This window comes from Bubalus kerabau, chromosome 1, assembly GCF_029407905.1.
Source record: "Bubalus kerabau isolate K-KA32 ecotype Philippines breed swamp buffalo chromosome 1, PCC_UOA_SB_1v2, whole genome shotgun sequence".
Taxonomy (NCBI): Eukaryota; Metazoa; Chordata; class Mammalia; order Artiodactyla; family Bovidae; genus Bubalus; species Bubalus kerabau.
The window spans coordinates 178,418,987-178,431,180 of NC_073624.1; the positions used below are offsets into that span (position 1 = coordinate 178,418,987).

At 39.6% G+C, this 12,194-nt stretch overlaps 2 protein-coding genes across 2 annotated transcripts; both read right to left on the reverse strand.

The window, feature by feature from the left end:
- Window positions 1-1,742: 1,742 nt before the first annotated feature.
- LOC129641980 (olfactory receptor 7A10-like) lies at window positions 1,743-2,612 on the reverse strand. The gene has a single exon (XM_055566548.1). The coding sequence runs from the start codon at window positions 2,610-2,612 to the stop codon at window positions 1,743-1,745; it is 870 nt and encodes a 289-aa protein (XP_055422523.1).
- An 8,196-nt stretch (window positions 2,613-10,808) lies between these two features.
- LOC129641981 (olfactory receptor 7A10-like) lies at window positions 10,809-11,744 on the reverse strand. The gene has a single exon (XM_055566549.1). It carries the CDS (start codon window positions 11,673-11,675, stop codon window positions 10,809-10,811), a length of 867 nt encoding a protein of 288 aa, XP_055422524.1. The 5' UTR covers window positions 11,676-11,744.
- Window positions 11,745-12,194: the final 450 nt, after the last annotated feature.

Here is a 12,194-nt window from a genome sequence, read left to right on the forward strand (position 1 = left end):
AACTGATACAATAACTGATACAATAACCCAAAGGCACAGAACTGAAGGCAATGAAAATAATCTACCTTATCTTATTTTTGACATTTATTCTGATATTTGAAGATAGCATTTCTGATTGTATCATTATTTATGATACAAATCTCTGCCTGCAATTCCCGGGTCTAGAAGAGCTGCTGGAGAAGGGATAGTCTACCCACTTCAGTATCCCTGGGCTTCCCTTGTGACTCAGCTGGTGAAGAATTTGCCTGCAATGCGGGAGACCTGGATCCAATCCCTGGGTCAGGAAGCTCCCCTGGAGAAGGGAAAGGCTACCTACTCCAGTATTCTGGCCTAGAGAATTTCATGGACTGTATGGTCCATGGGGTTGCAAAGGGTTGGACACGACTGAGAGACTTTCACTTTCACAAGTAACAGTAGTTACAGTATGACTACACTGATATCCTTTCCAGCTACCTAGGAGAACTTGGAAGGACATGCAGGTTGGTGCAGAAACTCGGCTGACCCTGAATCACATGACTAAGAAGATTCATATTGTCTTGGGAATCATTTATGATAATAAAGATTGAAGAAATGTCCCTGTATAGGAGATATATAATAGATGATTGTGGTTATTCACTGTCCCTCTAGTGTTCATAATGAAATTTAGAAAAGGATGAGTTATTTTACTTAGAGCAATAGAAAGAATCATGTTTGTATGCATCACTGGAAGATTTCAAGAAAAAAAAAAAACAAAACAGTAATTCAATGAAAAACCTTAAAACATACCTTCCAAAACTTCACACCAAAGAATAAACCCCCCTTAAACAAGTGATATATATCTTACTTCAAAAAGTAAGTGTATATTTTGAAAAATAAATATTATGCAGAGTGATACAAAGTATAAGTTAAAGCTTGCTTCATCATATTCAAGGTCATATGAATCCAATGGTTTATTCAAATAATCGTTTTCATGGAGACATCACTAGGAGACATGTATTTGGTAGACAAAGTTAGGGGCTAGTGTTGGCACTGCGCATACAGGGTGTATAAGAAAAAGAATACTCACTCCAGTGTTCTTGCTGGGTATTAATTAATTGAAATTAATTAATGAAAACAAATGATTAGCTAAACGCACTATATGTTGCTGCTGCTAAGTCACTACAGTCGTGTCAGACTCTGTGCGACCCCATAGACAGTAGCCCACCAGGCTCCCATGTCCCTGGGATTCTCCAGGCAAGAACATTGGAGCAGTATATGTTGAACCTATATAATTATGAAAAACAAATGTTATTGATACACAAGCAGTTGTGCTTATATAGTGAAAAATGGTGGTCTCAGATTTTGCTTTCCTATAAACTTATATAAATGACCTTGTTTTCTCAAATGTGTTCTTCTTTACCCCCATAGGTTTAGTACAGCCTATAGTTATGCTTTTAGGAAAACTAATGGAAGATTACATAGGATTATATATGACATTTGAGAAAAAAAAATACTTAGAAATGCATATTGTCCCACGAGACAAATGAGATTCTTCAAATATTTAATATTTGAGATTGGGAATAAATGTGGAATAATTGGAAGACAAAAAAGGGAGAAAATGTTCAATATCAGAGAGAGAATAAAGCATAATAATGGTAAAGTTTTTTAGATAAATGGAAGCCAAAGAAATAAAAATTCCAGAAATAAATAGAAAGAGCAAGTTCTAGTTTCAAAATGTGATTTAAATAATCACAATTTATGGCTTTGAGTTGTGAGCCCTGCAATTAACAGCAGTTCTTCAACATCAAGTCAATTATCTCTTTTATAGTTTTCTTTGTAAATAATATTTTCAGAGCTCTTTTTATGTCATTATTCCTGAGACTGTAGATGAAAGGGTTCAGCATGGGTGTGACCACAGTGTACATCACCGAGGTGATTATGCTTGACTGTGAGCCGTGGGTATCAGCATAAGCAACGTACACTCCTAGGACTGAAGAGTAAAATAAGGAGACAACTGAGAGGTGAGATGCACAGGTGGAAAATGCTTTATACTTCCCCTGAGCTGATGAGATTCCACATATAGAGGAGACTATCTGAGAGTAAGAGTAAAGAATACACGTGAGGGAACCACCACCCATCAGCACTCCTGCAAAATACATCACCATGTCACAGATGGAGGTGTCAGAACAGGCAAGTAGGACAACCTGACTGGTTTCACAGAAAAAGTGAGGGATTTCATTGTTTGTACAGAAGGACAGCTGCATCACCATTAAGCTCTGTAGCAAGGAATACAGGAAACTCATAATAAAAGATGACAGAACCAGGAGACCGCAGAGCCGGGGTTTCATGATGACCATGTAGTGCAGAGAGTGACAGATGGCCACATACCGGTCATAGGCCATCACAGTCAGGAGGAAGGCATCCAGTCCCCCAAACAGTAAGAAAAAATACATCTGGATGATGCAGCCTTCATAGGTTATGACTTTGCTGTGAGTCTGGATGTTCCACAGCATCTTTGGGATGGTGGTGGAGGTGAAGCAGATGTCTGCAAAGGACAAGTTGGAGAGGAAGAAGTACATGGGGGTGTGCAGGTGGGGGCCTGAGCTGACAGCCAGGATGACAAGCAGGTTTCCAAACACAGTGATCAGGTACATGGAGAGGAAAAGCCCAAATATGAGAAGCTGCAATTCTGGTTCCTTTGATAATCCCAGAAGAAGAAATCCTGAAACCTGTGTGTTATTACTGGTTCCATAAGGTAGATGTAATGACTAGAAAAGAAAAAAATAATATGACTAATTTTCATACAAATGGGCATTACTAGCTAGGTGAAATATTACAATTATATATATATATATATATATATATATATATATATATATATATCTTGCATATATTAAAGTTTTAAATTAAGCCATACACACACACACACATCAATGAGGAAGCCACTACCTAGCAGCACTTGTATATATGGCTTAACTGCAAACTTACATGCATGCTAAATTTCTTCAGTCATGTCTGACTCTTTGTGACCCTATGGATGGTAGAACACCAGGCTCCTCTGTCTATGGGATTCTCCAGGCAAGAATACCGGAGTGGGTTGCCCTCCAGGGGATCTTCCTAACCCAGGGATAGAATATAGATATATATTCTAGATATATATATATATATATATATATATATATATATATATATATATATAGAGAGAGAGAGAGAGAGAGAGAGAGAGAGAGAGAGAGTGAGAGATCTATATCTAGATTTATGTAGAGACAGAGAGACAGTAACTCACTCCAGTATTCTTGCCTGAAAAATCCCATGGACAGAAGAGTCTGGTGGGCTGCAGTCCAAAGGGTTTCAGAAGAATCAGACATAATTGAGCAACTAAGCATACACACACACACACACACACACACACATAGAGTTTGAATCTCATCCCCTTAAAGGATTCTTTGTGGCTTCCCTGTATATGAATTCTTGTCTCAGCTTTGTCCTACAAAAGTTCTACAATCTAATCATGAATGAGGAAAAAATATTAGCAAATATATTTCATGCCAGGTGGTGGCAGCTGCTATGAAGTGTTCACCCAGATGGTTACGAATTTTGCCTGCAATGCAGGAGACCTGGGTTCAATCCCTGGCTTGGGAAGATCCCGTGGAGAAGGGAATAGCTACCCACTCCAGTATTCTTGCCTGGAGAAGCCCATGGACAGAGAAGCCTGGCAGGCTACAGTCCATTGGGTAGCGAAGAATTGGACATGATGGAGTGACTAACATTTTTACTTTCATAAGAGAGAGGGCTGTTATTTTTTATTGGGAATTTAGGAATCCTGTAAACAAAATGATATTTAAAAAGATACTTCAGGGAGGACACAGCTGGTGACAAGAGGTTATCAGGGTGGCATGTGTGTCCTTAAGGGAAAAGAACCTGTGAAAAAAATCTGAGGGTCTTTTTTTCCCCAGATGTACAAGTTTCAAACTTAAGCAATTGTTTGGGGGAATGTAAGGAGGAGGTTCCCTTGGACTGCAAGGAGATCCAACCAGTCCATTCTAAAGGAGATCAGCCCTGGGTGTTCTTTGGATGGAATAATGCTGAAGCCGAAACTCCAGTACTTTGGCCACCTCATACGAAGAGTTGACTCATTGAAAAAGACTCTGATGCTGAGATTGATTGGGAGAAGGAGGAGAAGGGGATGACAGAGGATGAGATGGCTGGATGGCATCACCGACTCAATGGACGTGAGTTTGAGTGAACTCCTGGAGTTGGTGATGATGGATAGGGAGGCCTGGCGTGCTGCGATTCATGGGGTCTCAAAGAGTCAGACATGACTGAGCAACTGAACTGAAGAAGGAGGTGATGAAGGGTTGTATTAGAGAATGCTGAAGAATAAAGTGGCTTCCCTGCTATTGTTAAAACTTCAAGACACAGGGAGTCTCTTGCCCATGTGTTCTTTGCACTCTGTGTATCCCCTGGATACACAGATTAACTAATAAAGCAGAAAAAATATGTAAATGATAAAAGAGATATCACTATGATATCAAGTCACTTTATCAATTCAACATCCCATTATAAAAATAAGCAATGGGAATAAATCCACAATTTAGAAAAGGAAATGCATAATATACAATAGTGGGAGATTTTTAAGGTGAAATGGTAAAAGAAACTTCTAAACTATATTAATAACAAATTTTGAAATTAAAAACTTGGCACTGCATCTTGGATCTACCACATATTAGCTGTTTGAATTTCGAGAGGCAACTGAACCATTCAAGAAGTTTAAATCTTTTCCCAAATAGTGGGAATAGGGGTATTTATCCTCCTGAAAGTGTTAGTCACTCAGTCGTGTCTGACTCTGTAGCCCCATGGACTGTAGCTTGCCAGGCTCCTCTGTTCATGGAATTCTCCAGGCAAGAATATGGAATGGGTTGTCATTCCCTTCTCCAGGGGATCTTCCCAACCCAGGGACTGAACCCAGTTCTCTCACATCGCAGGCAGATTCTTTCCCATATGAGCCACAAGGGAAGCCCCTAATCTCCTAAGGAGGTGGTTGACAATCTATGTAAAAAGATTAGCATGAACACTGGGCTTGGGTCCCTGTGTTATATAGCAGCTCCCCATTACCTCTTTTGACAGTTTATATAGATCAATGCTAGCAAACTCTGGGCTCTGGGTTTGCTCTCAGGTGACCTCAGGTACACATGCATGGATTTGATCTTCTTGGACCCTTTCCTGCAGTACCTCCTGGACTTGCCAACTCACCTGGTTGGGAAATCTGAGAGGAAGATCACTGCGAGAAGGTCCAAACTCCTCCTGGATGGTTAATAGTGGAAACTGAAGCTCTGGCCCCACAGAAGACAGTGGAAAAGAGGCTTGCATGAGTCTCCCAGCCAAACATAGGACTCTAACAGCAATAACCACGTTCCATCCACTGCAAGGTTGTACAGACTGAGGGATGCAGCAGAGGAGATATTTACAGCTACCCCTGTCTACTAATCAGCATGTTTCCCTCTTTCGACTCCAACCTCTAGGCCCATGATTTCCCTGTGGGACACTGGTCTGAACAGGGAAGGGAATGTCCTGGAGATTCTGTGTTCCCAAGAGACCAGGTTAGAGTCAAGAGAATCAACTGCTAATTATCGTTGTTCTTCCTCATGCACTTTGCGGACTTCTTCAGTCTAACCTTTGAAAAATGCCTCATCCCAAACCTGATTTTCTCCAAGTTTAGGAATAGATCACATCCCTTTCTGGAGTAGATCCCTTGACTCTTCAAATACTGACTTGTAGTAGAGACACAACCCCTGATGTCTAGAAAAAGTTGCTCTTCTCCTCTTCAGCAAGGACAAGGAGGAGAACTGTGTTCCTTTGATATAAACCTTGAGCACTGTACAGCTTGGCTTGGTGCCACATTGTCCAAAATCACTAGGAATTTCTTAATTATATCACAAGTTGAGTTCTGATTTAATCCCTCATATTGAAATGTTTGTTCATTGTAATGAATATATTTATATTCTTTTCCTACGATAGTCTGAATGCAAAATAGGAAAATAAATAGATTCTTCTCTCTAGCTTCCAGAGGAAATCAAGCCCTGCAAACATGTTGATTTTAGTCCAGAGAAACCCATATCAGGCTTCCAAACTCCAGAATTGTCAGAGCAGAAGTTATTTATTTAAATCACTGGTGTGGTAATTTTATCTTAACATTAGAAATTGAATACAGATATTTTTTCCCAGTAAAATTTTGTTCAGGAAATGGAGATTATACTTCTCAGTTCATTTATTGAGCTTCCCCTGGGGAAAGATATTTTGTGTTATAATCCCATCTTAAGTGGGAAGAGTAAATTTAAATTCAATTTGGGGATATTCAGTCTCTTTATCTGATAGAGATTTTTCTCATGGCATAAATGTAAACTTGCTTCAGATTGTGATGTCCATGAGGCATTAATTTAGGAAAAGTAATTATTTAATTTGTTGTCTACCTTTTACAGTATATTTTGTGCCTAATTTTCTACATTATTTGATTTTATATTCAGACAAGCATTCATTATTTTTACATGTTTCCTCTCCATCTTTCTCACACATTTCCTCCCGACATAAAACATTAGACTGTGTACAAATCAGTGTGCATATATTTATTTGAAATAAAAATTTATATAAATGAATACATATACACATGACTGCCTTCTTTGAAGGTTTTGTTTGTACCCATCAAAATATATCCACACATTTAATTTGTTTCTTACAACATTTGTCTGAAGTTATGTTTACTATCTCACATTTTATTCAGAAACAAGGACAGTAAGACCCAGGAGATTAAATTTTCAAGTTTCCAAAAAATGGAAATTTTTATCATTTTCCTAAAAATGATATTAGAGTTATTGTGAACTTTCCTGAACTATACATAAACAGAACTGTGCAGTGTGTCCTGTTATTTCTGTAAGACTTCTATATTTTGTTAAAAAGTGCATTTTAACTATGTGCAGATTATAGGATGTAAATAATGCCAGTAAGTTTATCATTGTTGTTGTTCAGTCACTAAGTCTTGTCCTACTCTCTGTGACCTCGTGGACTATAGCATGCCAGGCTCATCTGTCCTCCACTATCTCATGGGGTTTCTCAAACTCATGTGCATTGAGTCAATGATGCCATCCAACCATCTTATCTTCTGTTGCCCCTTCACCTCCTGCCTTTAATCTTTCCCATCATAAGTATCTTTTCCACTTTTCCAATGAGTCAGCTCTTTGCATCAGGTGGCCAAAGTATTGGAGCTTCAGCTTAAGCACCAGTCCATCCAATGAATTATTTAGGGTTAATTTCCTTTAGGATTTGGTTTTATCTCCTTGCAGTTCAACGAACTCTCAAGAGTTTTCTCCAGCATCACAGTTCAAAAGCATCAATTCTTTGGTGCTCAGCTTTCTTTATAGACCAACTCTCACATTTGCACATGACTAAATAAGTCTGCTGCTGCTGCTAAGTCACTTCAGTCATGTCCGACTCTGTGCAACCCCATAGAGAGTAGCCCACGAGGCTCCCTCATCCCTGGGATTCTCCAGGCAAGAACACTGGAGTGGGTTGCCGTTTCCTTCTCCAATGCATGAAAGTGAAAAGTGAAAGTGAAGTCGCTCAGTTGTGTCCAACTCTCAGCGACCCTATGGACTGCAGCCCACCAGGCTCCTCCGTCCATGGGATTTTCCAGGCAAGAGTACTGGAGTGGGGTGCCATTGCCTTCAGGAAATAAAATACAGCTGGGCATGGATCAAAGAGGAACCTGAACCCCGGGTACCTGATTCACACTGAGCAGTGGTAGTGGATGTCTCCTCTGCCTGTGAAAAAGAAAAATGTAAATATAGGGACTCTCAGATCAAATCAGTCGCTCAGTCGTGTCTGACTCTTTGCGACCCCATGAATCGCAGCATGCCAGGCCTCCCTGTCCATCACCAACTCCCGGAGTTCACCCAGACTCACGTCCATCGAGTCAGTGATGCCATCCAGCCATCTCATCCTCTGTCGTCCCCTTCTCCTCCTGCCCCCAATCCCTCCGAGCATCAGAGTCTTTTCCAATGAGTCAACTCTTCGCATGAGGTGGCCAAAGTACTGGAGTTTCAGCTTTAGCATCATTCCTTCCAAAGAACACCCAGGGCTGTTCTCCTTCATAATGGACTGGTTGGATCTCCTTGCAGTCCAAGGGACTCTCAAGCCTCTTCTCCAACACCACAGTTCAAAAGCATCAATTCTTCGGTGCTCAGCCTTCTTCACAGTCCAGCTCTCACATCCATACATGACCACAGGAAAAACCATAGCCTTGACTAGACGAACCTTTGTTGGCAAAGTAATGGCTCTGCTTTTGAATATGCTATCTAGATTGGTCATAACTTTCCTTCCAAGGAGTAAGCGTCTTTTAATTTCATGGCTGCAGTCACCATCTGTAGTAATTTTGGAGCCCAGAAAAATAAAGTCTGACACTGTTTCCACTGTTTCCCCATCTATTTCCCATGAAGTGGTGGGACCGGATGCCATGATCTTCGTTTTCTGAATGTTGAGCTTTAAGCCAACTTGTTCACTCTCCACTTTCACTTTCATCAAGAGGCTTTTGAGTTCCTCTTCACTTTCTGCCATAAGGGTGATGTCATCTGCATATCTGAGGTTATTGATATTTCTCCCGGCAATCTTGATTCCAGCTTGTGTTTCTTCCAGCCCAGCATTTCTCATGATGTACTCTGCATATAAGTTAAATAAACAGGGTGACAATATACAGTCTTGACGAACTCCTTTTCCTAATTGGAACCAGTAGTAGTAAATTAAGGCAATTCATACTTGATGAGCTTTTTTTCCCAATAAAATAGAAGGTAAAATAGGTGAATAGCAGAAACTGATAATATATTTGCTCAAGAGAGAAGAGCACCATGATCACATCTTACATCATTAATGAGATGCAGAAGCACAGGGTAGAGACCCAGATAGACTTAGGAGGAGAACAGCAGAGCTCATGACAACATTTCACCATAGAATCTGATCACTGGCTTTTTGGATATCTGGCACAACATTAGCTAACTTATATCTAATCAAAGTGAACAGAAGTGAGGGCAATGATAATAATCTGCTGCTGCTTACTTTTGGCTTGTTATCATATATGAAGACAACATTCATGGCTTCTTTTCAGACAGCTGTATTAAAAAGATTATTTTATTGGGATTCCTTTTCAGGTAACCAAGAACGATTGAAAGGATATACATTTTTGTGTAGGAAAACTGATGACCCTGATTTATATGCTTAGACAGGAATTCAAGCTCTTGCTTGAGGCATTCTTTGACCAGAAAGATGAAGAGATTTCTGACCATAGAGGGGATATATAATAAAAGATACTGATAATGATTAATCATGATACCTTTAGTGGTTATGGCAACACTTTAAATCAGGGAGTTATTTCAATTAGAGCAAGGCAAGGAGGAGCCATATTATCAGCAATATCAATAGAAGGAACATGACAGGCTTCAGTCCTTGGGGTCAAAAAAAAGAGTCAAAGCAAAAGAGACACAGAAGTATAGAACAGTCTTTTGGACTCTGTGGAAGAGGGAGAGGGTGGAATTATTTGGGAGAATGGCATTGAAACATGTATAATATCATATATGAAATGAATCGTCAGTCGAGGTTTGATGCATGATACGGGATGCTTGGGGCTGGTGCACTGGGATGACCCAGCGGGATGGTGCGGGGAGGGAAGTGGGAGGAGGGTTCAGGTTGGGGAACACGTGTACACCCGTCGCTCAAGTTGATGTGTGGCAAAACAAATACAGTATTGCAAAGTAAAAAAAAAAAAAAAAGAATCTGTACAATGTGATGATGGTTAAAATGTAAAGAATGGATACAAAAGACATGAAGAATTAAAAGACTTTGGGTTAAAGATGTAAAAAAAAAAAAGAGTCAAACACAACTTAGTGACTAAGCAACAACAGTTCAAGGTAATATCAATTCACCTTTTTATTTTAATTTCTGTTTCTGTGCAGAAATCACTAACAGACATGTATTTGATAATCAATTTTAATCAAGAGCTAGTGTTGGAGCTGTGTACACAAAGGTGAGTTAGAGAAGAGGATTACCCTAGTCAGGAGAATAAAAACAAATAGCCTGCTATAAGACACTGTATGTTAATTTATATTATTATGAAATGCAACTAAATTAGTAATATACTATGATTGGTGGACATATAGTGAAAAACTGTGGTCTTAGATTTTCCTGTCATATAAACTTATTAACTGACTCTTTGGTAAGGACCCTGATACTGGGAAAGATTGAAGGCAGGAGGAGAAGGGGACAACAGAGGACGAGATGGTTGTATGGCATCACCAACTCGATGGACATGTTTGAGCAAGCTCTGGGAGTTGGTGATGGACAGGGAAGCCTGGCATGCTGCAGTCCATGAGGTCACAAAGAGTTGGACACAAGGGAGCAACTGAACTGAACTGTTAAACCTATCAATTGTATTTGTTTCCAAGTGTGTTTTTTCATAGAGTTTGTACAACCTAGTACTCTTAGGAAACCTAAGGAAATATTGCATGGGATTACATTTTTCATTTGAGAAAAAATATTAAGAATCGCATATAGTCCTATGAGATAAATGGGAATGTCCAAATATTTCTTTTTCAAGATGGCAAATAAATTAGGAATAATAGGAAGACAACAAAGGGGAAAACTCTCAGTATCACAGAGAGAAGAAAGCTTAATAAAGTGAGTTAACTTATATAGATAAACATAAGCCAAAGGAATAAAAATTCCAGAAATAAATAGAAAGAGCAACTTCTACCTTCAAAATGAAATTTAAAAAATTCACCATTTATGGCTCTGAGTTTTAAACCCTGCAATCAGTGGCAGTTCTTCAGCCCCAGGACACTTAACTCTTTATTAGTTTCCTTCCCAAATATTTTCAGAGCTTTTTTAATGTCTTTATTCCTGAGACTGTACATGAAGGGATTCAGCATGGGTGTGACCACACTGTACATCATAGAGGCGATCAGACTTGAGTGTGAGCTGTGAGTATCAGCAGAGGTAAGGTACACTCCCAGGACTGAACAAGAAAATAAGGAGACAACTGAGAGATGAGATGCACAGGTGGAAAATGCTTTATACTTCCCCTGAGCTGATGAGATTCCATTTATGCAGGCAATTATCTTAGAGTAAGAGTAAAGAATAGCACCAAGGGAACCACCACCCAGCACCATTGATACAAAATATACCACCATGTCACAGATGAAGGTGTCAGAACAGGCAAGTTTGATCATCAAGTTGGCTTCACAGAAAAAGTGGGGGATTTCCTGCTTTGTACAGAAGGACAACTGCACCACCATTAAGCTTTGCATCAGGGCATATAGGAAACTCATAATAAAAGATGACAGAACCAGGAGACCACAGAGCCGGGGTTTCATGATGACCATGTAGTGCAGAGGGTGACAGATGGCCGTATACCGATCATAGGCCATCATGGTCAGGAGGAAGACATCCAATCCCCCAAACAGTAAGAAAAAATACATCTGGATGATGCAGCCTTCATAGGTTATGACTTTTCTGTGAGTCTGGATATTCCACAGCATCTTTGGGATGATGGTGGAGGTGAAACAAATGTCTGCAAAGGACAGGTTGGAGAGGAAGAAGTACATGGGAGTATGGAGGTGGAAGTCTGAGCTGACAGCCAGGATGATGAGCAGGTTTCCAAACACAGTGATCAGGTACATGAAGAGGAAAAGTCCAAATATGAGAGGCTGCCGTTCTGGTTCATTTGATAATCCCAGAAGTAGAAATTCTGAAATCTGTGTATTATTACTAGGTCCATAAGATTGATGTGACAACTAGCAAAGAAAAAAAAAAAATATATATATATATATATATGACTAATTTTCATACAAATGGGCATTACTAAAATAGGTGAAATTTTACAATTAATATTTTGAGGTTAAGCTACATATGTGTGTGTGTGTGTGTGTACATGCATACTAATTGGCTCAGCTGTGTTCCACTCTTTGCAACTCCCATGGACTGGAGCCCACCAGGCTCCTCTGTCCATGGAGCTTTTCAGGCAAGAACACTGGAGTGAGTTACCTATATATATATATATATATATATATATATATTATGGAATTCATCCTGTTACATGGGTCTCTATGACTTCTTTGTCTATGAGTTTTTGTCCTGGACTTTGCCTTTCAAAAATCCCTATAGTCCCATTACAGAGAAAGACTGTAAGCAAATATATA

Bases quoted from the DNA above. Each gene is read 5' to 3' on its own strand.
- LOC129641981 (XM_055566549.1), bottom strand. From the start codon at position 11,675: ATGTACCTGATCACTGTGTTTGGAAACCTGCTCATCATCCTGGCTGTC.
- LOC129641980 (XM_055566548.1), bottom strand. From the start codon at position 2,612: ATGTACCTGATCACTGTGTTTGGAAACCTGCTTGTCATCCTGGCTGTC.